Source organism: Natrix helvetica, assembly GCF_964273705.1.
Source record: "Natrix helvetica genome assembly, chromosome: 9".
Lineage (NCBI taxonomy): Eukaryota > Metazoa > Chordata > Lepidosauria > Squamata > Natricidae > Natrix > Natrix helvetica.
Window position 1 is genome coordinate 12,641,055 of NC_138560.1, and position 26,650 is coordinate 12,667,704.

Below are 26,650 nucleotides of genomic sequence, written 5' to 3' on the forward strand. Positions count from 1 at the left end.
TGATTATTTGTTTAGTGACTGTTGGAAGTTACAACGGGATTGAAAAAAAGTGACTTATGACCGGTTTTCATACTTATGACCCACTGTAGCGTCCCTATAGTCACCTGATCAAATTTGGCTGCTTGACAACGGGCATGTATTTTTGACAGCTGCACGGTCCCAGGGTCATGTGATTTTGTGACCTGCCCAGCTGGCTTACGACAAGTCAACGGGGGTAGCCAGATTTGCTTTAACAACCACACAATTCACTTAACAACTGCAGTGAACCACTTTAACATGGGTTAAATGGGGCAAAAAGGTCATAAAAGGGGGCACAACTTACTTAACAACTGTCTTGCTTAGCAATGGAAATTTTGGGCTCCGTTACGTTCGTACGTTGAGGACTACCTGTACGCTCGGGTCATTAATATCAGTCAAACGTCAGTGGGATATAATTAGACTCGCTATTTTTTAAAAAAAGAATGTAGATAGTTAAAAAGAACCAGCAAAGTCAGCCTACTTTTGATCACGCCAAAGCGAAATCATTCCCCCCCCCCCCTTTCTTTGGAAAGCTGAGATCACATATATACCAGAAAACCAAAGGGGAAATCCTACCAAATGTTGAAGTGGCATCTCTTGACAAGATGGTCACTGGCTTGTCCACTGCAGTCTTTGTTCCTGGCTGGGGAATTCTAGGAGTTAAAGTCCACATGTCTTGAAGTTCCCAGAACAAAAACACCATCTATGTTCCCTTTCTTGTGTGAAGTGAATGTGCCCCTGTCACACATTCACTTTCTAAAGCTAAAGAAAGTAGTTGTACAGTGTATTGGAGTCTTCACCATCAAAAGCAGGAATAAAAAAGGATAGATTTAGTGGGAGAAGGATTTAGTGGCCAAGATCTTCAACCTATTGCAGGGGTGTCCAAACTTGGGAACTTTAAGACTTGTGGACTTCAACTCCCAGAATTCCCCAGCCAGCTATTCCCCTATGGCTGGGGAATTCTGGGAGTTGAAGTCCACAAGTCTTAAAGTTCCCAAGTTTGGACACCCCTGACCTATTGTGTTGGGGTTCAATCTGATCTCTTTTTGCTTTAGTACAAGGCTTGATCTCTACCAAGTGTGGGTTATTTAACAAAGCATGATTAAAATATGATTAAGCATAGCGTGTGGATCTGATCAGAGTCCTTGTGCAAATGAAAAAGGTCAGAAATTTGCGTACCATCTTTGAGAACCCAGAACTTTTCACTTGTCCAAAGCTGGTCCATAATTCTTCTTTAGTTATCAGAGTTAATAAAAGCGTCTGCTCTAAGCCATAAACTCAGCAGCACATTTCAGTGCAAAGAAAAGGTCCCTAAACAAAAAAAAAAGTCTTTTTTCTCAACAAAGCTTTGTTTACTAAAAAAACGATCCATTTGTAATGATGCAAAATGATTTAATTACTTTAAGTATAAATATTCAATATAGTGTTCATAGCACAACATGTAAACTAACATGGTTTAATAAGTACTATGTCTTATTTGGCTCAATAGGTTCAGGTTTTCATGTACCAGCTTTATACACTCGGGCACTCAAAGGATCACACACCTAAAGCACGTAAGAGCCAGTGTGACTTGTGATGAAGATGTGTAGGATCAGAGAGACCCAGATTCAAGTCTGCCATCAGTCACAAGCACCCTGGGCTACCACTCTCAACCCAATCTATCACAAGCGTCTTGTGGAGAAAACAAAAGGAAATAACAGAGTTGAAAGAGACCTTGGAGGCCTTCTAGTCCAACCCCCTGTTTAAGCAGACCATGTGTACCAATCCAACAATATTTTACAAGTCACAGTGACTGCATTCCTGTAACATGACAAACCAAAACAAAACAAAGCCCATCATGGCTTAGGGTATTATACATAATTAATTATCAGACAACTTTGGCAGATATAGAAAGCTAAACAGGCAAGCCAGTTTCTTCTTGGTTTAATCAGTTTCTTCCTGGTTTATTTATACCTGGATCTTGGAATCAGGAATAAGACTGGAGGCTAGACGGTGAAGTCAGGGAAAGAGGAAGGGGAAAGCTGCAAATTACACTTTGAGCTTGCCACGAGCGTCAAACTCAACTCCAGGCCAACGTTTCCTTTCCCTCCCTTCCCCACTTGGGATCCTTCAGATGGGGGCGATTTCTTTGGAGACGCTAAATTAGGAATTAGGGCTCACTGACGTAATATCTTTAAAGAGTCGCTCGCACCGTTCTCAACTTCTTTCTCCAGGGCATTTCCTTGCCTTGCCTTTCCAAACTTCCCCAAAGGGGGCGCTGCCGACTCCCTTTATTCCAACAAACCCACAAGCGACATCAGCCATTTTACCCGTCGTGCTTTTCTCCCACCAATGCTGCTCGCGGCTGCCGCCACCGCCTCCTTTTCTTTCCTTCCCCCCCACCTCCCTTTTTTTTTTCCGCCTGGCTTCGCGCCTGCTCTCTTAGAGCGCGCGCGCCCGCGCACCTCTCCCTTCGCCTCTCGGCCCGCCTGACCGTCGCCTGGTGAGCCGAGCCGAGCCGAGCCGAGCCGAGTCATCCTGCCTGTCATTCGACCCCCTTCCCCCCCACCTACCTCACCACCCTCCCCCGCGGCTGAGCGCGTGCGCGCGCGATCTGGCGGGCGGCCGAGCATCATAGAGCGCGAGCTGTGGGCAGCCGTCGGAGCGGCTAGAGCGCCGACGCAGCGCGAGGCGAGCGGGCGGAGCCGCGGGCGGGGCGAGCCAGTCAGAGTCCGCCAGGAAGCCGAGAGGGATCCGCGCGGTGTGTCTGCTGCTGCTCCTCCTTCTCCTCCTTCTTCCCCGGACAAAGCCGCCGCCGTTGCCGCCATCCCCGCCCCCTCACCTCGCCGCGCAGCTCGCCTCGGAACCCCGCCGCTGAACGGAGAGCCATGTCGGCCAGCAGCCTCTTGGAGCAGGTAAGCCGTGGGAGGGAAAGCGAGAGAGAGAGAGAGCGGCGCCCCAGGCGTGAGGGGCGCCACGCTGGGAAAGGCCCCGGCTTCAGGCCTAGCTGGGGAAAGGGGTGGGCGGCCAAACGGACGGAGGAAAGGCTCGCGCCTCCACTTCCCTCGCCTCCCTCCCTTCGCGAACGAACCACCGCCGGGCCCGGCCCTCCTTCTCTCCCGTCTCCCCCGCCGCCAGGTCGGAGCGGCCTAGGTTTGGGGCTCGGCTTCTTTCTCCCCTGCGTCCCTCCCTCCCTCTTTCCTTTTGCCCGGCCCCGGGCCTGTTCTTTGCCGCCGCATGACTTATGGCTTCTCTCCCTCTTCCCCTTTCTTCCTGCCTTGCTCTGGCCGCTGCCGCCGCCTCGTCACCGCTCCAGAGACCGAAGGGACAAGGCACCAAAGGTGAGGAAGCCGCCGCGGTGGTGGTGGGTGGGGAGGCTCCGTCCGGGGCGGCGGTTTGTGAGGGGGGCCTCGGGAGGAGGAGGAGGAGGGCGAGTTTCAGCTTATGGCGGTGCCCCTTGTCCCTGCCATGCGTGGGCCCGGGTCCCTCGCTCCCTAGAATAGAACAGAACAGAATTCTTTATTGGCCAAGTGTGATTGGACATGCAGGGAATTTGCCTTTGGTGCAGATGCTCTCAGTGTACATAAAAAGACAAGATACATTCGCCAAGAATCACAAGGTACAACAGTTAATAATAGTCACAGGTTGCAAGTAAGTAATCAGGAATCTAAGGGAGGAAGGAAGCCTAGGGGTTTTTAACCCTAAAAAATGAGACCTCCCCCCCTTGCAAAAGATGTGGATTCTCAGTCTCTTGCACTACCTGCAGAAGGTTGCGACTCTGAAAAAGGCCGGCTTGGCTGGCCAAGGATAAGTTTAAAAATGTCTCCTCCGTAGGTAGGTCCTTTTATCAGGCCGGGTAAGGGAGAGGTTGGTAAAGTACTGTAAAAAAAAAAAGTTGAGTCAGAATTAAAAGCAATTCATTTACCAGAATCAGCCACTGAATCGTTTTTTTAAGTGAACAATTCAAACAATTGTTCAAAAACAAGTCAGTTCATTAAAAAAAAACACAGTTCAGTGGCTGATTTTGTTGGATGAATTTATGCCCCCTCTACTCTTTTCCTCTTTGTATTCTCTCCAATTCGGCCACCCACCCGTATTGGCAGAAGGGTGATAAGGAATGGCTTGGTGTGAAGCGCCTCACGAAAAGGAGAGGGCCCGCTTCCAGGAAGACTTTTTAAAAGCAAAAAGTGGCTTTTGATTAAAAACTACCAGTTTTTAAAATTTGTTGCACCTAGGTAGCTGGATCTGCAGCGTTCAAACCAAAAGTGGGGGAAAGAATGGTCTGATCAGATATCAATAGATCAGAAAAAGTAAATATGAAAGATAAGATTAGTTAACTTTCCTTCCTTGTTTTAATGAGTAGTTATAGCTTTAAATGTAGCCTTTGAAGGCCAAAGTGAGAGTAGCGCGCATAGTCAAGCTGCCTCAAGGGCCCAATTTATGGCTTCCAGAAGCAAAATTAAAACTCCTTGAAAACCATGCAGGCTTTCTTTCTCTTTCCTTAAAATGCCTGTGAATGCTATGATGCTGATTGTCCGAAAAGGAAGTGCTTGTAAACTCTATTATGAATTCAAAAGTTTAAAATCCAAACAAAGGAAGGGAACTTGGAGGTCATTCAGCCTATTGCTGCATCTGCAGTAATAATATTCTTGGGGAAAAAGTGACGAATCTAGTAGCACCTTTTTTTTTACTAGCAAACTCTATTAAAAGACATAACTTGTTTGAGCTGCAGCTGGTTTCCTTCAGATGTGTGTGCGTGTGTGTGTATGTATGTATGTATGTATGTATGTCTACAACATCCTTGAGAGAGATGGTTAGCTTTTGCTTGTAGAGAAAGAAGCAACAAAAATAAGTTCCCTTTTGGAATATTTCTCTGTTGTTAGAACACCCCCCCCCCCCCATCTCTTATTCTTAGGAAGTATCTGTGCCATAGATGGAAGAATTAAGCTATAATCTGTTTTTTAATAGTATATTGTGTATGCTCATACATAAACCATATTTAATATGTGAACATGATTGATTGATTTTTCTGTAATTTCCACCTAATTAGTGATAATCCTGACTCTTGGTGCAGCAGAAAGAAGTTGATGTTGCTTTCTGCATGACAGCCCACTGTATATTGGATGATAGGTTCTATCTCCCCAACTGCATATGCTAGTCAACTAAAGCATCCCTTCAAGTCTCAGATCCTCATGGGGGGGGGGTAGTCACATTACATTTATACCACATCCAATTCCCAGGTTTACTGTAGTTTTTAGTAAAATACATTGGAACCATTTCCAAAGACTATATATTTGCAAGACTTAATTTAACCTCCCTACCTACCACTTATCCCCAATGAAACAGATGGATACTATGAGAAGTGAGTGCATTCTCATATCCTTGAGCAGTAATAACTAATCTTAAACATGCTCAGTTTCTGACAAAAGGTTCTTCAATTCTATACGTCTTAAAATTATTGAACGGTAATATCAGAATTAAGTAACCTTATTAAAACATTTGTTTTTTAGTGCAAAATGGATCAGTGCATCAGAAAGACAGCTTAAATGATGATGATATTGAACCTTACTTGAGTCCTCAGGCCAGACCGGTGAGTGATAGAAAATGTACTTATTTGTTTCATGATGCTGTTTGCTTTTATTCAATCTCTTTTTCTCATGCCATCTAGAATTCAGCTTACTTTTCTGCTTTGATAATTTATACTCAGCTCATTCACTAATTAGCTGTTAATGCTTGCTAGCCGCTTATAGCAGTGTCTTACACTTTATAAATCTTTTAAGCCTCTTCAGTGGAACCGACTTTAATACATTAAGGAATAATTTTCTACAGATTTGTCTGAATTTCTGAATAAGTATATTTAAAATAAGCTGACCAACTTTATTCCATGTATTTTTATTTATTTATTAAACTTGTATGGTGCTCATATCTTCTAAAGGCATCTCTAGGTGGCTTATAGTTCACTTTGTAGTGCAATTATCAATTAATTTATAGAAATGAATTTTGGATTATGATTAAAATTAAGTACTTCACCTTAATTAGCTTTTGGATCTTAACCCACTTCTATTGAGACCATAGTAAGGTCTAACATTTCACAGAAGTTGAGAGCTAGTAAACTATATGTAGAATATGTCTTCTTACATGGCTGGTCTTGGCTGATTCCCAAAAGCTAAATAGGGATGAGTCTTGTTAGTGTTCGAGTAGAAGAGCTAGGAAATATAACCTGTAAACTAAACCAGGAAGTAGAAAAAATATTCCCCAAAATCATAATGTCTTTTCGTCTTCCATAGTCAAGATTTAGTCAAAATAAATGTCCTTTTTAATCTACCTGTCATTGTTCTAAGCAACCTTTTAGAGGTTTAAGTGTTGAGAAGATTTCGATGTATAGTTAGATTCAGTCTTCTAGTTTGTAAACTCTAAATTCATTTCCTTTGTTTACTAAAAGTGACAAATACTTTCCTATGTGCAAATTTTTGTTGGGATTTGGGGGGGGGGAAGAATTTCATCATTTGGAAGAGCCATCCTAGGACTTTTTGCATGATGCTGGTTTATAGTGCCCAGTGACATGGTCACGTGCTAATGTTGCACAGCAATGATTGCTCAAGCTGAGAATTGGATTTATAGTTTGAACATAGCTGGAAGGCATCAAAATGCTGTTATAAAGTGTTCTTTGGTCTGCAGCTAAGCATATACCGTAATATTTTTGTGCAGTTTCTGAGAGGTCTTGTAAGGAAGGTAAACTAGAAGAATTTTCAAGTTACACAATCATAAAGGATAGTTATCAACTTTAAACTGATAAATAGTAGCAATCTTTTGATCTGGGAACTTCACAGAAAACTTAAAGTTCCAGTTTAGGAGATAACTAGGGCAGGAGTCCCCAACCCCCAGTATGTGGATTGGCACTGATCTGCGGAAAAATCCTTTTTCCAGAACCAACCCCTGCAGCCCAAAAGGTTGGGGGCCATTGAGCTGCGGTGAACTACGATTTATACCGCTGACTATATCTAGTTTCTGTCCGCTGCTGATTATTTCTGTTCCAGTTACTCCAAGTATCAGCTAGGTTGACAACAGGATCTATACTGTGAAAAAAAATACAGTATTGTGAACATACTTCTAATGTGAGTTTTCACTTAAACTTCAATGAACAGGCCTTCATATGAGGAATAGATCCATAAACGTGATATGGAAAGTTACCAAGAAGTGTTAGGGTAGGGAACTAATTGACCTTTTTTCAGAAATTCCCACACAGTGGATTGCTATGTAACTTATTAATTCTGAAAGCTGGATAATGTATGCTTGGTTATTTCTGAACTCTTCCAAGATCGAGTAAATTGCAGTGCATTGTCTTTTCTGTTTCAAGCCACAAATATTTTCATTGCCCAGTTTCTTGGATACTTGTCAATTATAAAAATGTGCACATGAGTTGAACTTGCAATTGTGCTCTTGTAATTATATCCTTGCTGTTGATGGGAATGACTTCCCTTCTTCCAAATATCTAAAAAACAAGAACAGACCTGTAAATACAAACCTGCCCAAGCTTAAGTTTATATAAAATAAGCTCTATTTAAAAGATAGGTCCTAAGGTAGATTGACTTAGTCATTATATGTGCACACACACACAGAGATCTAGACACACATACATGTTGACTAGCCATTAATTGGTAGGCTATTTTGCTGCTGTTTCATCATAGTTTGTTCCTAGCAGTGACATCAGAGCACTATCTCTGCAAGTTGTTGTTATTAGGAAAGGATGCAACCTTATTAACCTTTTAATTTCCTGTTGTAAATTGGAATAGTACTGGTTAAGTAATAGGCAAGAATAGTCTTCAATGCTAATCTAATTTTGATAAAATACTCATGCATTTGAGCTTTGTCATCAGAAAGCTTTATGAGACATTGAGTCATTCTAGGAAGTCCTTTAAATGGTGAACAGGGGGGTGTTGTAGACATGTTGCTTATCATACACTTGCTGCAACAAGATATAGCCTTAATCTGTGCAGTTAATGGCGAAATCCATTTCCAAGCAATTTCAATGAATATTTTGAACATTTTAGTGTGTGAGTACAGTACCATACTCAGTCTCACCCCTCTGTTTAGTCCTACTTTGAAAAATCTGATAGATTTGTTTAATTACTTTATGTTATTAAAGCAATTGGACCTTTAGGAAGTTATTTTGTTCTTAAGTGCACTTCAGACACACTGTTATTTGTAAATGTTAACAAATTAAAACCTTCGCCTAACATTAAACATGAGTTATATTCAGCCATCTGATGTTTGGGGTTCAATTAATAGTCAAGTAGCAAATATATTTATGGAATTATATTCCTCTGTTGCTGTTATCATTCTTCAATATTTTGTTGAATGAAAGTGGGACAAATCTCAGTGTTATCTTTCCTAGCCATCATTTTAGAACAATTGTTAGCAGTTGCTTATCAGCATAGACTTATTGAAATCAGACTGAAATGTTCCCTTAAAAAGAGAGTATAATTCCTTTAAGCATTTCAAGATCAAGAAATCAATAGGACTAATTCTTCATTTAGTTGTTTGGTTTGTTTCTAGTGCTTATGTCTTATATTTATTTATAATATGCTATTTATACCTACACTTGAATACTGTAAACAGAAGATTGCCTTACACACACACACACACGAAGCTGTTGATAGTGAAGAGTTGCCACTGATTTTTTAAAAAAATTCTGAGCTAACATACATGAGAAATGTAAAGGTTTTAGTGGTTGAATTGCAGAATGAAATGATAGCTTCCTTATAGTCAGTGATTGTCTTCCCTTTGATGCAGTGGTGGGTTCCAGATCCCGTTGCAACCGGTACAGTGCAATGGGCCCCGGCATCCCCCACATGCACATGCGCACAGCGCATTCATGCGTACTTACTACAACGCCTCTGTGACACTCCAGCTGCTTGTTGGAGCATTGCGCAGGCGCCGTACGCTCCATGCGCGAAAGTGCTGAAGAGCTCAAATACAGGTAAAGAACTCGGGCGGGCGGGCCCTCCGGAGCGCCGTACTGGAATGGTACCCTGCTACCCACCACTGTTTTGATGCCAATTAATTCCATTCAAAACACACATGAGATATTTCCAATGGTTTGATTGAGAATGTATAATATTCTATTGCTAAGAAATTTGGTATTGAAATATAATAGGTGAACCATTCTTTCTCTATATTTTTTGGTGTGTTCATTGGCTTGTGAAGGCATAGCCCAAGATTTCACTTAGGTGATGTTTTAACTTGCATTACTAGTGTTACTTTAAGGAGATGGGTGGAATTCCTTTCTCAATTTAAACCATTTAAATAAACAATAATTAAAATTATTTTTGGTCATCTTACAAATAATTTAAATTTCAGTAGCTGTTTTTTTTAAAAAAAATTAAGCAAGCTAGCATTATTTGCAATTCATCTTCCTGTGTGTTTCATTCTCCACCTATACCTCAGTAAAGTGCTACATAAGATTAAAAAATATAACCCCCCACACTCACTAGATGGTGTTTTGCACCAAGAGTGAATTTATTTTTCAGGTTTGGATAAGATGTAGGATGACTTCATTTTCTCTGATGCTCTGAAATCAGTATCTTGCTTTTTTGCATTATAAAGAATAATTTCAGCTTGAAAGGATAACATGGAAGGAATGATCTACATATGGCTTTAATCTAGTTTTCATGCTATTATATGTATTGTTCAGTCTAACTCTTTAGTTCTTGCTGTTTTCTTCCAGAACAACGCATATACTGCAATGTCAGATTCCTACATGCCGAATTACTACAGCCCATCCATTGGATTTTCCTACTCCTTGGGTGAAGCTGCTTGGTCTACTGGGGGTGATCCACCTATGCCCTATTTGACGTCTTATGGACAGCTAAGCAATGGAGAGCCTCATTTTCTCCCAGATGCCATGTTTGGACAGCCAGGGGCCCTTGGCAGCACACCATTTCTGGGACAGCATGGCTTTAACTTTTTCCCAAGTGGAATTGACTTCTCTGCTTGGGGTAATAACAGTTCTCAGGGGCAATCAACTCAAAGTTCAGGATACAGTAGCAACTATGCTTATGCACCAAGTTCATTGGGTGGAGCTATGATCGATGGACAGTCAGCGTTTGCTAATGACACCTTGAACAAAGCACCTGGCATGAACACCATAGACCAAGGAATGGCAGCCTTGAAACTAGGCAGCACTGATGTAGCAAGCAATGTCCCAAAAGTTGTTGGCTCTGCTGTTGGCAGTGGGTCTATTGCCAGTAATATTGGAACTTCTAATAGCTTGCCCCCAGCTACTATTGCTCCTCCCAAACCAACATCCTGGGCTGATATTGCAAGCAAACCTGCAAAACAGCAGCCCAAGCTGAAGACCAAGAATGGGATTGCAGGCTCAAGTCTTCCACCGCCCCCCATTAAACATAACATGGACATTGGAACTTGGGATAATAAAGGACCAGTGGCAAAAAACCCTTCCCAGGCTTTAGTTCAGAATATTGGTCAGCCGCCAACCCAAATATCTCCCCAGCCAATGGGTCAACCGATGAATAATAGTCCACCAGCAATGCAGCCTTCAGCAGGACAACAGCCACAACCTCTGCCGCCTGCACCACCTCAACCAACTCAGTTGCCAGTTCAGCAACAGGCAGCTCAGCCTGCCCGTTGGGTTGCACCTCGTAACCGTGGAAATGGATTTGGCCAAAATGGCGTTGATGGCAATGCAGTAGGACAGTCTCAAGCCACCTCTGGGTCTGCACCTTTGGAGCCCCACCCTGTCTTGGAGAAGTTGAGATCTATCAACAACTATAACCCAAAGGATTTTGACTGGAACCCAAAACATGGGAGGGTCTTCATTATCAAGAGTTATTCTGAAGATGATATCCATCGTTCCATTAAATATAACATCTGGTGCAGTACAGAGCATGGTAATAAGAGACTGGATGCTGCTTATCGGTCCATGAATGGAAAAGGTCCCGTTTACTTACTGTTCAGTGTCAACGGCAGTGGTCATTTCTGTGGAGTGGCAGAAATGAAATCTGCTGTGGACTATAATACGTGCGCTGGCGTGTGGTCCCAGGACAAATGGAAGGGGCGGTTTGATGTCAGGTGGATTTTTGTGAAGGACGTTCCCAACAGCCAACTGCGGCACATTCGCCTAGAGAACAATGAGAATAAACCAGTGACCAACTCCAGGGACACTCAGGAGGTGCCTCTGGAAAAGGCCAAACAGGTGCTGAAAATCATTGCTACCTACAAGCACACCACTTCCATCTTTGATGACTTCTCACACTATGAGAAACGCCAGGAAGAGGAGGAAAATGTGAAAAAGGTAACTGGTTGAGCAGGCAGGGAAGAGAAATAAAGGGGGAGGGTGGGTGTTACTGTGTAAGATCGAGTAAGTTGTGAACATCAATACCCAAGTAGATTTGCAGAGGTTATCATTAAGTATATAACTTGGGGCAATGGTATTTAAACTAGATCTGCTCTAGCCAAATTGTAGTTAGTGTACAAAATTTGCGTAGTATAGAAGACATGACATTTAAGCACGTAGTGGCAGCAAGTAAGGCTTTTTCCCATTCCCCATGAGATGCTCTGGATAATAGTGCTTATAGTTTTGTTTGTGAACTGAATTAAGTAAACTGAATTATGGGTGGAAATGATTTTCAATCAATATCTTTGGCATGATTCCTGCTTACGGTGTCACAGTTTTTTAACTCAAGGCATTAGATCAGCTTTGTATTCTGCAGTTATTTCTTGAGGCACTAACTGACGAGGAATTGGTAAGCAGTATGCCACCGAAGCACCCTAAAAACTGCAAAATGTATATTTTAGTTCAGTGGTTCTCAGCCCAGGGAGCGCAGTGTCATCAGAGGCGGGACAACGAAGGCTTGAAGAAATGTTATGATTTAAATTTTGAGTTACCTCTGTGGCCCCAAAAGGTATTTAAAGGGAGTCTGTAGTGAAGAAAAGGTTGAGAACCACTTCTCTAGTTATTACTGATCTTCCCAACTTATGTAAAAGGGGTGTTTTTTTTCTTTTTTAAAAACAAAGTATGTCCTTTAACACCAGACTGTTGTACAAGAAAACCTTGTATCTTGAGCATTTGGAATGAGCTATGTAGTTCTTGGTATCTAAGCCATTGATTTAGATACTGATTTATCTAGTATAACCGTATGTTTTGAAAAATCATAAGTATGCCCCCCCCTTTTTTTTGCTCCTCTTGATATTTATGCTGAAATATGTGTTTTCTTATAGTGGGTAGGATTTACATTGTCACATCGTAGTTAGGGTGTGGCAGTGACATGGAAAGATTGATGTAGATATCATAATCTCTAAATCAGTGTTTCTCAAACTTGGCGACTTTAAGTCCTGTGGACTTCAACTCCCAGAATTCCCCAGCCAGCTATGCTGGCTGGGGGATTCTGGGAGTTGAAGTCCACAGGACTTAAAGTCACCAAGTTTGAGAAACACTGCTCTAAATGAACAATTATCATTTGTAGGACTCAGAAATGTGAAAACCTACAGGTATAATATTTTTAGGGTAACCATGTCAGCACCTAGAAAAAGCAAAATTAATGTTAATATTCATCATGGAGATTCAAAGTAGTAAAGAAAATACAGGCGTGAAAAATAGCAGACCAGCAGAGATATATTACTTGGATGTACTTGACTAACTTTATTTTTATTAGACAGCGAGTTTCATATAGTAGTGAAGGCACTAGGTGAGAAACCAGGAGACTGAATTCGAGTCCTACCTTAGGCACAGAATCAGACAGGTGATCTTGGGCCTGTCACACACTCTCAGCCCTAAAAAGGAGACATTGGCAAACCACTTCCAAAATCTTGCCAAGAGAATTGCAGAGTCTTTTCTGGGAATCAACACTAATGTAAAGTCACTTCCCCCCGCCCAGAGTATTTTTTTTAATCTTAAAGTATTTGATTAAGTAATTTGATATTTAAAGGTTAAAACTGAAAAGGTCCAGAATCTGCTCTTTCTAATTGGAATTGAGAATCATCAAAAATAAAGTATATGTATCCTTTGGCTTTTTCTAAACAAAATGACTAAGCCAACATAGCTATTTTAGTACTCCTGTAGAATGAATTGTTTCTCACTGTACCTTAAAATGACAGGATTTGTATTTGATCTTCAGCATGCCAGTTTTGGATGACATGTACCCATCAGAATCCAAGCCTAGTAGGAGTTGGCTTTCAGATTTGCTGGACAGAACTATTTATTAATGTCTCTGTCCTGCAGCAATATTTATCGAGAACCAGTTTCTGCACCATATAATTCTCTTCTGTTTTGGGGAGAGGCTTCATGCTATTTCTATATTCAGGCTATAAAATGCTATTTCTAAGACTGATTGTTCTCACCATTGCAGAATAACGTTAAGAGATTATGTATTTGAAGCTTCAGTTTTTCAATTTGATTTCTAGTACATCTTTTTTTTAAAAAAAGGGTTACACTATCATTGATTTGATAAATACTTGTTACTGTGTGACTCTTCCTGTGTAAATTGTAACACTGTGATATTGCAGAAACTGTATTTCCCAGTCTCTCTGGATGTATAACAATGTCCTGAAACTGTAACATCTTATTGATAAGATGTTAGAACCTAGAACTGCAGCCTAAAAATGAAAACACCGATTGAATAACTTTATTCCAGTGTATGATGCAAATTCTCCAACTTTTAATTAAAGTAATTTTTCTATTTGCATTACAGTGTTATAAATGTTTCTGTATAAAATATTTTATGTTGCTTAATTGCAAAAATAAATTGTCTAATCTAGTGTATACCGCCGGCACTTCTGCTAGTATTAGGATGGCTCCTAATAATTTATTCCCAGCTCATCAGTTATAGATGTAATATGTTATGTAGGGCTGTAATGCATATATTTTCCTAATATTCAGAATTGCACCAACAAAGCACATGTGTAAGCTTCAAGAATTTGCCTGATGATTGCAGTCTGCTTTTCATTTGCCTTTCTGGACAAAACACACTTAGGTAATGTAAATCAGATTAACTGAAGTCAATAATTGCCAGGCTAAGTATGAAGAACAGGAAGTCTTTATCCTTTCCTTTTGGAGGAGTTTAATATGGTTGACATGAATGTTTATTGGCTTTTTCATGAGATTTTAATTTCATTTTTTAATAGAAACTTGTACTCACTCACTAGGGCTAAGATTTTTAATAGCCTATCTAGCAACAGCTTTTACTATATAGATTGAAGTAATCGGATACAGGTAATCCTCGACATGATCACAATTGACTCCAAAATTCTGTTGCTAAGTGAGATGTTAACTGAGTTTTGCCCCATTCTCCATAGTCTACAGGGGAAGAGTATCCAGGATGGCGTTGGCCTTGTCCTCTCTTGATTGGACTGAGTCGGATAAGCTCTTTTAGCCACGCCTCAGTCACCAGGTTCCACCCAATTATCGACTCAGTCCATCTACGGACGGCTGTGTTCATCCTGAGATCCTGAAGAAACTTAAAGGAAAATTTTTAAATTGCTGCAAAAGCGATTGAAATTGCCTCCACGCTGCCTGATCAATCACTAGAGGCTGAGGAAACCCCCAGCAGGGGTAGAAAGCCTGTGCAGCAACCGCTAAGGTGGCACACAGTCCAGGTCACAGAGCGAGACCCAGGGCGCTAAGTGAGGACTCACCAAAGACAGGCAAGCGAGCTCCGCAGAGGCCTCTGCAGCAAGGGCAACGCCCAAGGAGGCTCTAAGGGCCTGAGCGCTCCACCGCTCCCCTGGGGTTGAACGACAAACCGCAGCGTTTTAAAACGCCCGGAGCGCCCGCGCTGGCAGCGATCGCCAGAGAACAAGGTGAGAGCCGAAGAGGCTCAGAAAGAGCTGCGGGAGGCAGGGGAGGCGAGAGAGAGCCCCCAGCAGCAGCGGAAGCCAGGCAGCAGCCTGCAAAGGCACAAGCCGCTTCCACGTGCTCCAGCAAAGAGGAGCTTTTTGAATTTGGAGCTGGGAGCCATTTTGAAACCACGTGGTCCAAGATGGCGGTCCCCAGCAGCTCAGAGGAGGCCAGCAGGAGCCAAGCACTCAGCCCTGCAGCCAGCATCTACCGGATGCACTGAGAAGCCCTTAAAAGGGTTAGAAACCATCTCGGAGGCATCAGCCAAGGGGGGTGGGGAGGCAAGGCAAAGGCCAAAAAGGAAGCATATCTCCACCAAGGGGGCTAAAGAGGCAGGCTGTGGATCCAAACCCCCCAAGCCTAGATCCAAGTATGAAAGGCAGAGGCACCAAGCCTTGGAGTGCATCGGCCATCAGCAAGAAGGCTCCCCCTGGTCTGGAGCCTGATTCGATCACAGAGGAGGATCCCTCCCAGCAAGTGAGAATTGATACCTCAGGCATCTGGGGCTCTATCCAGGGATGGCAGTCACCCTCACTATGGGGCATTCTCCTCAAGCCTCCCTTCTACCTCTGCAGGCATCGGGGTGGGGCAACCACCCGAGGCAGAACAGTGTAAAGATGAGGTTATTTTGAGCTCCCCTCGAGTAAAAGGAACATTGAAGTTGAATCCCAAACTCCTGAGATGAAGGACTCTTGTGATTAAGAAAATATGTTAAAAAGGGGTCAAGAATTGCATGAGAAATGCAGCGTCTACCACCTAGCTGATTCAATCTGCTCTGAAAAGCCTGTTTTTGTTTTTCTCTGATACACTGAGAAAGCAGATCCTGCAAAGTTAGAAAAGCATGTTTCCTCTCTCTCCTTGTTTGAAAGCAAGATCGACCTTGTTTCCATCTAATTGAGCTCCAGGGGAAGGGATCCAGGAATCGCATGATAAAGCAACCCCACCCCTTCCCAACCTATGTAATCTGATCTGCTGTTGTTAAGGCCAAACACATGTGGCCTAGCAAAGAAAGAGAAACCTGATGCAGATTCCAAGCCTTACTCCTTAAGTGGTTGTAAAAGTGGAAAGATCTCCATGGAAACCAAACTTGAATGAGAAAGAGGTCAGCTAGCCCAGACCCTACCTCCCAAATCCTTTGAACTTTAATGATAAGTTGTCCTGACAACGAGGGGCAATAAAGACGCCCCAACCATCCCAACATCAGCTTACTTTGTAGCCTTCGGGCAGCCAAAGGGCCAAAAGGCAGATGTAGTTCAGCTGAAGAGATTGTTATGCTCTTGTGGATTGGTTACTATTGTTTATGAATTATTTGGGAAGGGCTCAACCCCTATAGAAGGTACCAAACTAGCCAGGTCCAAGACGGGTTCCGAGTTCGGGTAAAGACCCTTAGGAATTCCAAAATTGGAGAGTCAGCTTGACATATTTAACCGGCAGAATAGCCTTGGCAACTAGAGCTGAGGTGGCACAGGGGTTAGAATGCAGTACTGCAGGCTACTTCAGCTGACTGCTAGCTGCAGTTTGGCAGTTCAAATCTCACTGGCTCAAGATTGACTCAGCCTTTAACAGCAAGGAAGGCGTCATTACTAATCACTCCAAACAGTAGGCACAAGCAGCGCCCACTAGTGGCTCCTCTACAAACTGCAATCCAGTATTTCAGGCCAACACTTGCAATGCCTAGTGGCCGACAAGTGATGTGCGCCTGCATCTACAAAGCATTGCATTGTACCCTAGTGGCCAACCCGTGAACTGCGCCTGCATTTCCAAAGCCCTGCAACGCACTCTTAGTGGCTGACCAGTGAACTGCGTCAGTGTCTACTGAGTTTTGCAACACACTCTAGTGGCTGACACGTGAACTGCGCCTGCATCTACAAAGTCTTGCAACGCATCCTAGTGGCTGACAAGTGAATTTAACTCAAAGAATTCATAATACATTCAAGAAATTTTCTGAGCTAATCCTAGTCAAAGAATCATAGCACCCTTCTAGTCACGGCAAAAGAGTCAGACAGGCCGGTCCCCATGCCTGAACCCACCACAAACTCAGAATTGGATGTCCAACTGTGAGAAAACGCAGAAGCACCTCAGCTAACCTATGACCTTAGACAGCATTCGCTGAGGGCACAGCATATAGCAGGGGTGGACAACATCAGAGCCGACTGGCTCAGCCAGACTGAGGTGGACAATTCAGAGTGGAAGCTGCAGCCAGCAATCGTCGAGGAGCTGGCAGAGTGCTTCGGACGCCCAGAGGTCGACCTATTTACCACCCTTCTTAATGCCCAGCTCCCGAGGTTTTACTCCAGGTACCGGACACTGGGGGGGGGGGTAGATGCTCTCTGCGGCCCTTGGCCCCAGGGGCTTCTCTATGCCTATCCACCCTTACCCCTGATCCCCAGGGTCATACAAAAAATCATGGTGGTACTGATTGCCCCACACTGGCCCCGAAGGCCTTGGTTTGCCTATCTCCAATCCCTCTCGGTGGACAGGCCCTGGAGGATCCCCCAGGAGAGGATCTCCCTCAGTCAGGGGTCGCTAGAACACCCAGACCCTCTGTGGCTCCAGTTGACCGCTTGGCGCTTGAGCGGAGCATCCTGAGGGAAGATCACTTCTCCCCTAGGGTTATACAGATTATCCAGGCAGCTCACAGACCCTTCACGGAGTGCATTTTCGGCGCTACAGGGCGGGCTTTTTCAACATGGTGCATCTCTAGAGGCCACGATCCGGTCCGGGCCACTGTTGCACAAGTTCTGGACTTCCTTCAGGCGGGGCTGGACAGAGGGTTGGCTCACAACACGATTAGGAGACAGGTCTCGGCCATTTCATCGGTACTCCTGTGCGGTAGATCTCAGACACTGACTCACCATCCGATGGTCAGGCGGTTCCTCAAGGGGGCCTCCAATCTTAAACCGCCCACGGTACACAGGTACCCTTCTTGGGAGTTACACAAGGTGTTGGACACTCTGGCAGGCCCTCTGTTCGGACCATTATGTACTGTCTCTCTGAAGTTCCTGACACTTAAGGTGGCCTTTTTGGTGGCCATCACCTCCGCCAGGAGGATATCCGAACTGCAGGCTCTGTCTACCAAGGAAGATATCTCTGTGTTTCACCAGGACAGGGTAGTGCTAAGGTTGGACCCCTCCTTCATGCCCAAGGTGTGTTCTTGCTTCCATCGTTCGCAGGAGCTGATATTGCCCAATTTTTGCCCGGACCCTTCTCCCCCATTAGAGAGGAAGTGGCACACCTTGGACGTGAGGAGGGCTCTGAGGATTTACCTCAGAAGAACCAGGCCGAACAGGAAGTCGGAAGCCCTATTTGTTTCTTTCCAGCTGGGGTCCCTGGGGAACAAGGTGACTTCCACCACGATAGGCAGGTGGTTAAGAACCTGTATTGCTTCTGCCTATCAGGCACAGGGTCTGCAAACACTGAGCTCTATCACAGCGCATTCTACAAGAAGCGCGGCCACTTCGGCGGCCTGGGCCACGCAGGCATCACTATCTGAGATCTGTAGGGCAGCCATGGGGTCTCCCGCCTCACCATTCGTGAGGAATTACAAGTTGGACTCCTTTGCTTCTGCGGTGTTGCAGGCTGTTCACAGGGTGGGGGACACACCTCACCAGGCATAAGTTTGGGCATATACTCAAATGTGTAACCCTTCCTAGGGACATGTAGGCTTTGGTACATCCCATCCTGGATACTCCTCCCCTCACTATGGAGAAAGGGCATTGATACTTACCTGATACGCCTCTTCTCATAGTGGGGGAGGAGTATCCAGCCCCTCCCTGATATGGGTATGTGGCGAAATTGTTCTGTTGTTTGTTGAATTGTTCTGTTGAAGTAATAAATAAAGGTTTGAAAGTAAAATAAAGTCTAGAGTGGATGACACAGCGAGTCGGATAGAGTTCTTCGCGATAACTGGGTGGAGCCTGGTGACCAAGGCGTGGCTAAAAGAGCTTATCTGACTCAGTCCAATCAAGAGAGGACAAAGTCAACCCCATCCTGGATACTCCTCCCCCACTATGAGAAGAGGCTTATCAGGTAAGTACCAACAGCCTTTTTATGACTTTTCTTGCCCCATCGTGTAAGGGAATTACTGCAGTTGTTAAAATGAGTAACACGGTTGTTAAATGAATCAGGTGTCTGCATTTATTTTGCTTGTCAGAAGTTTGCAAAAGGTGGTCACATGACCCTGTGACACTGCAGCCATCATAAATATGAATCAGTTGCCAAGCGTCTGAATGTGATCATGTGACACAGGATGCTGCAATGATCATAAATGTGGAAAATGATCATAAGACTCACTCTTTTTTTTAAGTGCCGTGTAACTCCGAACAGTCACTAAACGAACTCTTGTAAGGACTGCCAGTAATAAGGAGAGCTATGAGGCAAAAAGCCTTTAAGCTTTCAACTCGTAGCTGTTCTTTGACTGAAATAAGCTTGCTTGGTTGGGGATGTACTTGTAGGCATCTAGAGTGCTGCAAAGGGTATGTAGAAAAGTCATGTGTTTGGGACAATATATAAATGCTATTAAGAAAAAAAAATTTCTCTGTGCTCGCCTGGAAGTTTCTGTGTGTTTCTAAATTTTAGGGCTGGCTCTCAAGGACAGTTCAAACATCATTCTGCCTAGAATGTCCAATGGGCAAAAAACTAGGGCATAGAATAGAGAACAAGTAAGATAAATAACTAGGTATTGTGCAGAAAACTTAATTTTTTAAATTCAAATTGTATGACACCAGACTCAATGTTGGGGGGGAGGCTCATAACAATCGGTTTACAATCAGTAAAACATAAAAAATAACTAAAAGATGATAAGTGTAACAGACCAGATGCAAGAAAATAAAGGGTTTAATTCTCTCTCACCAAAGGCCTGAGAGAACACTTGAATTATCTTCGAATTATGTCCATATAGACCTGTGATGGCGAACCTTTTTGGCACCGAATGCCCAAACCGGAACACGCATGTGCAGAACCCCAGAAACTCTGAGACCAGCTGGTCTTCCCACATGCTGGAAACTAGGAGACCAACTGGCTAGTGCGCATTCGTACGCTGGCTACTTGGTCTTCTGGTTTCCGGCATGTGCAAAGATCTGCGGGCTGGCACGCATGCACATGCCGGAAACCAGACGACACAGCTGGAAACAGCGCTCACGCTCACAGAGAGGCCTCTGCATGCCACCTCTGGCACGTGTGCCTTAGGTTCGCCATCATAGACATTGGAAAAGCGGAAAGCACTTTCCTTTGGTACAAGATGGTAAATGTTCCTTTATTTTCCATGGACACTTTGCCTACCTTAGTTTGGTTATTGCAGGCTTACAGTACATCTGAAATAAGCTTTTGCAAACAACAGAACAATGCTATACTGCAGGAGTCCCCAACTCCTGGGCTGCAAACCGAGACTGGCCTGTGGCCTGTTAGGAATTGGGCTGCACAAGCAGCGGGCGAGGGAACAAGCAAACTTTCATCTCTGCATTCACAGGATCTAGATCAGGGGTGTCAAACTCCAGGCACGTGTGGTACTTAGAAGGGGGCCCACGGGGCCACCCTGGAAACAGCGAAGGACTGGTCTGCGGTGCTAATGCCAGTGAAAAAACAGAGCTTGGATGCCCGTTTTTGCTGGCAGAGTCCCGTGGCCTCCATAGGCAGCCCCCCCCCAAGTGATGTCGAGGTGGCCACTCCTGCCCCAGCCCCCTCCCCCCTTGAGGTCAAACACAACCCTGATGCAGCCCTCAATGAAATCAAGTTTGACACCTCTGATCTAGTTTGCAGACGAAACAATTTCTTTCGAAACCGATCTGTGGTGCCAGAAAGGTTGGGGACTACCGTTATACTGTACCATGACTTGCAATGCATTTAAATTATATAATTGAATCTGTACAATAATTATCAAGAACAGGTTTCTCCTGGTAACGTAATACTTCATTCGACTTATTGCATTTACCATTTTGTATTAAAACAAGGTTGAATAAAGGGGGGGGGGCATTTTATATTAAACATGAGACTGCCTCTCAAGTTTCAGGTTTGTATAAAATCAATGGTTGAGGTAATGTCTCATCTGATTATTAACCTTTCTTGCCATAAGCTGTCTGCTGACTCATTTCATATAAAAGTCAAAATTCTGGTTATTATAAAAGTTGGAATAGACGTGTGCTTTCTTTCACAGAATGCTGCATAAAGTTATGTCACTAGCGTTGTATTTTATGGCATACAACTTTTTCCTCTTGTGTGTTTTCCAGTAATCTTGCCATTAAGTGGTGACTGGTAAATATTTCTCAGAAGCAGGAGCTTATCCCCAGGTGACCAGATCTGCAATACCCGAACTAGGAGTATTGTTGAACTCTTTTCAGAATGCAAAAACTTAAATTGGATTAAAACATTGTAATATAAGTAGATTATGTAAAAAAAAAAAAGTTATGGCCATCCATCACCCTCTCTACTAGTCAGACAAAAAAGTATGGAATAAGATTAAACCCTGTTTTGCACTGGTGGAAGTGTCCACTTTCATTTATCTTAAAGCAGAGGTCGGCAACCTTAAACACTCAAAAGAGCCTCTGGAGCCCTATCCCACAGAAAAGAAAACACCGGGAGCTACAAAACTCTTGACATCTAAAATGAAGATAGCACTGCGTATATTATTTTTTTAATCTTTATGTTATGTAAATAAAAAAACCAAAAGTGTGTTGTATTTATGAAATTAATGAATGCTACAGTGGGGAGAAAAAGTATTTCTGCATGCAACTCTGAAATGGAGTCCGATTTTGAACTCCAAAAAGAAAAAGAAAAAAAGAGATGGGTCGAAAACCTCAATAAATCGGGTATCGCACATTGGCAGTTGTGATGCATATTTTGAGTGACAGGGAGCCACAGCAGAAGGATGGAAGAGCCACAGCAGAAGGATGGAAGAGCCACATGTGGCTCCAGAGCCGCAGGTTGCACACCCTGTACGAAAGGATCAGAATAGAACAGAGTAGATATTAGAGCAACTTTTTACCCTGAAAGAATCTTGAAATAATTTTCAAATCTCAGGGAATCCCTGCATAAACAATACAAAAATTTTATAATACAATTCATTTGTAATCCTTACAATTCTATGTTTCACAACAACAGCACCGTGGGAGGCAGGCAGTTGTATCGTGGTGTATAGTATTGTGCAGTGCTTTGATTTGATTTGGTTTTGTTTTGTTTTGATCACAATCTCTCACAAAATCCCAGTTGAGAAAGGCTGGAATAGAACAAGGAAGCTTTGCAACCACTTCTCCGAGTTGTCCTTTTTTAAAAGAAAAACAGAAAATAGTACTTTACTGTGGGCATTAATTTTATTTGTATGGCCTTTCCTTCACACTTTTCAGTACAGTATGGCTTACCTGGAATAAATTGATGTTTAAAACTCTAGTGCACAAAACTCCAACATTAATAAACATGAAAAAGCAGAGAATGTCTTGTGAAATAAATGCTTTATCACATAATAAGAAACAAGACAGAGCATTGATTTTCTTTTAACTGCATTCAAAGATTTCTGCTTCTACAAGTAAAGTGCTTATCTATTTTTGCAAATTGGATTTTATTTCCTCCCTCATAGCCATTCATGTGAACTCTGGCAGACTAAGATCCTTGTACTAAGAAACATCATTTTAGTATACCTTTATTAATTTATCTGTTGTGTCATTTCAGACTTTAAACTTGCTGGTTGGAATTTCTAGTTTTATTGGTTTATAGGCTGCATTGGAAGCTTTCTGACTGAAGTACAGGATATAAATACTCTAAATAAATTCATCCCTAAGTTTAAAAGTCACCTAGTGCAATTGATCAAATAATAAAAGGCAATCCCTATTCTTAGGCTTTTAGTAAAAAAAGGATGTACAGAACCAAAGTGGGGGAATGGGGACTGAAAAGGGAAAAAAACATCTAGGAGAGAGTTGGCTTGGCTCTAAGAAGGGTAGATCTAAACCAGATCTAGCCTTAGCAACTTTAAGACCCGTGGATAAAACTTCCTCATGCTAGTTGAGGAATTCTGGGAATTGAAGTCCACAGATCTTAAACGTTGCCACGGTTGGACGTCCCTAGTATAAATAGATCTTAAGACCCTTTTTTTGAGAAGGGAGAGGCAAGAACATACTATATTTGAGACATTCAGAAGTTCTAGTAGTGCTCTCTAATTTGATAACTAAGGGAGATTGTTTCAAAACAGGTGCAACCATCTGTTACCAGCTCAAGGTAAAAGAAATAGGGATTGTTGGAGGACTCTGACACATGTTTCCTGTGTGATTTAACTCTTTAGGCCAGGGATAAGCAACCAGATATCCTCCATATAGTATACATTCCCATAAATTTTAGCCATCATGCCCAGTGATCATTGATAAGACTATAGCAGGCGGTTGGTTCACTGTTGCTCTAGCATTTGCAATTTATCCATCTCTAGAATTTTATGTTAAAATATTTTCTATGAAAGCATTGACCAAACAGATCTGCCAATAGCTTTGCCAACAGGCGATACTATATTAAATGAAACTTCTACACATTGAGTGTTATCTTTGCTCTTTCAGCTGTATGTAAGAAACAGCATTTGCATTGCTTTCATCCCAGTCTTGATACTAGTGTGTGATAACCAACTGACATGGTGTTCTAATTAACTTACAAGGGATTGGTCATGCTTGAATAGCTACTAGATTTGTTTGCACTTGTTAGCAAGTGCCACTAGCCTTGATCTTTTAGATTGCATGAACATGGCTTCCTCTCAGACATAAGTCAGTAGAAGCTGATCATCTTGTTATTTACCACAGAATAAACAAGGAGCAGAGGTGTATCTCTGATGAGCAGGAGTGGTAGATTGTATAGATTAAGCCCTCTTTCAGAATTAACACCAAATAATAAATAATGTGCTAGAAAGTTTTCTGTTCCGCCCGTACCATTCTAAAACGCTAAAATTTATTTTGTTGGCTGCCTGCAGAATCTCAAGAGTTACGAAGTTAAAATTTCTAGAGAGAAACCCTACCTTGCATAATGTGCCAATAAAATTTGGTAAGAAAAAGAAATTTAAGAGGAATCAGACTGATTTACAGGCTGCTTTTAGAGCTGCAGTTTATTCTCCTAAAATAGCTTCTTTTAGGGGGAAATCTTGCCAGTGTGTTGATTTGAACAAAGTATCTTCCCCAAAGACGATAAAAAAGTGATCACTTGCCAATGTCTATTATGACTTGGAATGTAGATAGCAAATAACGCAACAGACATTTATTTACCTTTTCCACATTATAAAGTGGCATTTGTAATTGTGAACAAAATCATGGAGCAGTGTATTAGTTTGTGTGGCAGTTTTTACTCTTCTGACTGTGTAAAAATTAGTGTATGGTTTAGGTATGCAAAACACATTTATTTGCATGAGATTTCAAAGAATTGGAATATGCTGGGAGAAGGTATAAATGCAAGGCTTTTTTTAGTAACCAAAAGGTGCTTTTTTTTTTGAGAGGCAACTGGACTTTCTGGTTTTTCTTTGAAGACATTTCACTTCTTTTCTTTACCTCTGAAGAAGTTTCTTGGATGAGAAGCAAAACGTCTTCAAAGAAAAACCAGAAAATCCAGTTGCCTCTTGAAAAAAGCTCCTTTGGATCACCCATGACCTGGATAACTGAGAATCTCCATAGACTTTTTTTAGTAACAAGCTTCGTTTCAGAAATTGTGTTTTAGGGATGAAAATTTGCAAAAAGCAGGTGTTTTTATTAGCATGGTGGGTTAAGAATATGGAAAGTCGTCTCAGTGTTATCTTAAATCTTGTGGCATTGCAATCCATTTCAATACTGCTTCCCACTAAAAAAAAAAACCCTCTGTTTTCTTCTGTTCTCTTTCCTGTAGGAACGTCAAGGGCGTGTGAAATAAACCGCTGGGCCCTTTCACAGAGACTGCAACAGAGACGATACGATGCATCTCGGATATCTTGCAAAAGGAAGAAAGACTACACCAGAAAGAATTAGGACTTATTTCATTGACTCCATACAAACTCTTATAAACGTACAGTTTAAAAAAATATATATACTGAAATTTCACAAGAGACATAGGACTTATAAAAAAACAAAAACAAAAAACCCCTTCTAGGTAGAGTAGAAGTGAAAACTGTCCCCCTTTCTTTTGGCTTTAGTTGTAATTTCACACCATACGCTTCGGGGTTTTTGTTTCTTTTTCGTTTGTCTTTTTACTATGTTATCGGATTTTAAAATCCGCAAGTGGCATATGCCCTATTTTTTTCCTCTAATTTTTAAATCTTCCGCTTACCTGGTTTCCTGGCCTTCTGAACCCCTCTTCCTCCTGATTTTTTTTTGATATTTGCACTTGGAACACCGAGTTGTGACTTTCTTTTGGACATCCACCATGGAAAGTGGAATGAATAACTTTTTTTTCTTCCATGGACTGGAACAGGAATTTTATGAAGAATTCTGAGGGGTTTTTTTTATGCCTAGAAGATTTGAATGGGATTTGTCTACGAGGTCATGTCTGAGGGGGTGGTTCATTTTTTTCTCTCTCTCTCTCTCAAAAGCGAAATACGAAGAGTCCTAAGAAATGTTCTGTTCTTGTGCATTATATGGATTACAGATTAAGTCTGGCTTGATTTGATTTGAAGGCTGAGAACAGTGGTAAAAAACTTGTTTGTTTACAGGAAAATTAATTTTGGAAGGAAAAAAAATATTGTAAACTGTGTAGTGAATGTTTCTTCAGTTTTCTTGTTAAGCCAATGAGGAATGGGTGATGCCTTTCTTTCACCATTAATCACTTCTCAATAATAAACGTGAGATCCTGTTGAGCATCAGTTCTTGGCCTTAGTATTTAGTGGGTAGGTGAATGTTTTAGTGCTCCTACAGCGCATGATGAGGGAAAAAGGTGCAGCCATAATCAGCCTGAGTAGTAGCGCTTTTCAATCTGCTGACAGCTCTGGAAGTTGCTGCTCCACTATTGTCTTGACACCAAATCTTCTACGTCAGGGGTGTCCAAACTTGGCAACTTTAAGACTTGTGGACTTCAACTCCCAGAATTCCCCAGCCAGCTCCTGGCTGGGGAATTCTGGGAGTTGAAGTCCACAAGTCTTAAAGTTGCCAAGTTTGGACACCCCTGTTCTACGTGATGTTAACAAATGACATGGAATGAGCTATTTCCATATTTATAGGGCAGTATTTTTTAACTCTTGGCCTACTTTATACTGTTGTAGAGGTCTCTCTTGTTGGTGCTGTAGCAAGAGGCCACTTACATGACTAACTATGGAGGGCTTCCGAGTTACAGTAAATATGTGCTTGGAAACAAACCAGCAGAGCTTGGCTGATGTTGACTTGACACCCGCCTCTCCCCCCCCCCCCCATTTTCATATAAAAACACATACAATAGTTTTGGGGAGAGTGGGTGTGTCTGTTGTCAAACCAAGCCTGCCAAATAACAAATGCTGTGTCCTTAAAAAGTACAGTACTGTAATCTGTACACTTCTCTTTGATCCAGATGTGTTTCTCCATTAGAATTTCCTAGAGAAGATTTGTAGGATAATCAGATAAAAATATCTGTCTTGTTGAATTCATATTTAATACCTTTTGTACCCATTTCCCCTTTTTTTGCCGCCTTATCCATAGTTGTCACTTTAAAGATTCCTCTTGATTGCCAATTTTATTTTATTTTTTTAATCTAAATCCACTATTTTTCATCTCATGAGATTGTCAAAGGTAGCATGGGTACGATGCAGTATTTGGGGCACATAGAAATAGCACTACTGCCATTACTGTCGTTCTGGTTTTTAACATCTCTGATTCTTTTGGTGACAGATCATTTGAGCTTGGAAAACAA

General features: G+C 42.4%; 1 protein-coding gene across 1 annotated transcript; it reads left to right on the plus strand.

Moving 5' to 3' along the window:
* The first annotated feature begins 2,536 nt into the window (after positions 1–2,536).
* Positions 2,537–25,634, plus strand: YTHDF2 (YTH N6-methyladenosine RNA binding protein F2). The gene is made up of 5 exons (XM_081962348.1): positions 2,537–2,912; positions 3,314–3,338; positions 5,508–5,587; positions 9,725–11,311; positions 24,686–25,634. Exons 1-5 carry the CDS (start codon positions 2,886–2,888, stop codon positions 24,707–24,709), a joined length of 1,743 nt encoding a protein of 580 aa, XP_081818474.1. The 5' UTR covers positions 2,537–2,885; the 3' UTR covers positions 24,710–25,634.
* Positions 25,635–26,650: the final 1,016 nt, after the last annotated feature.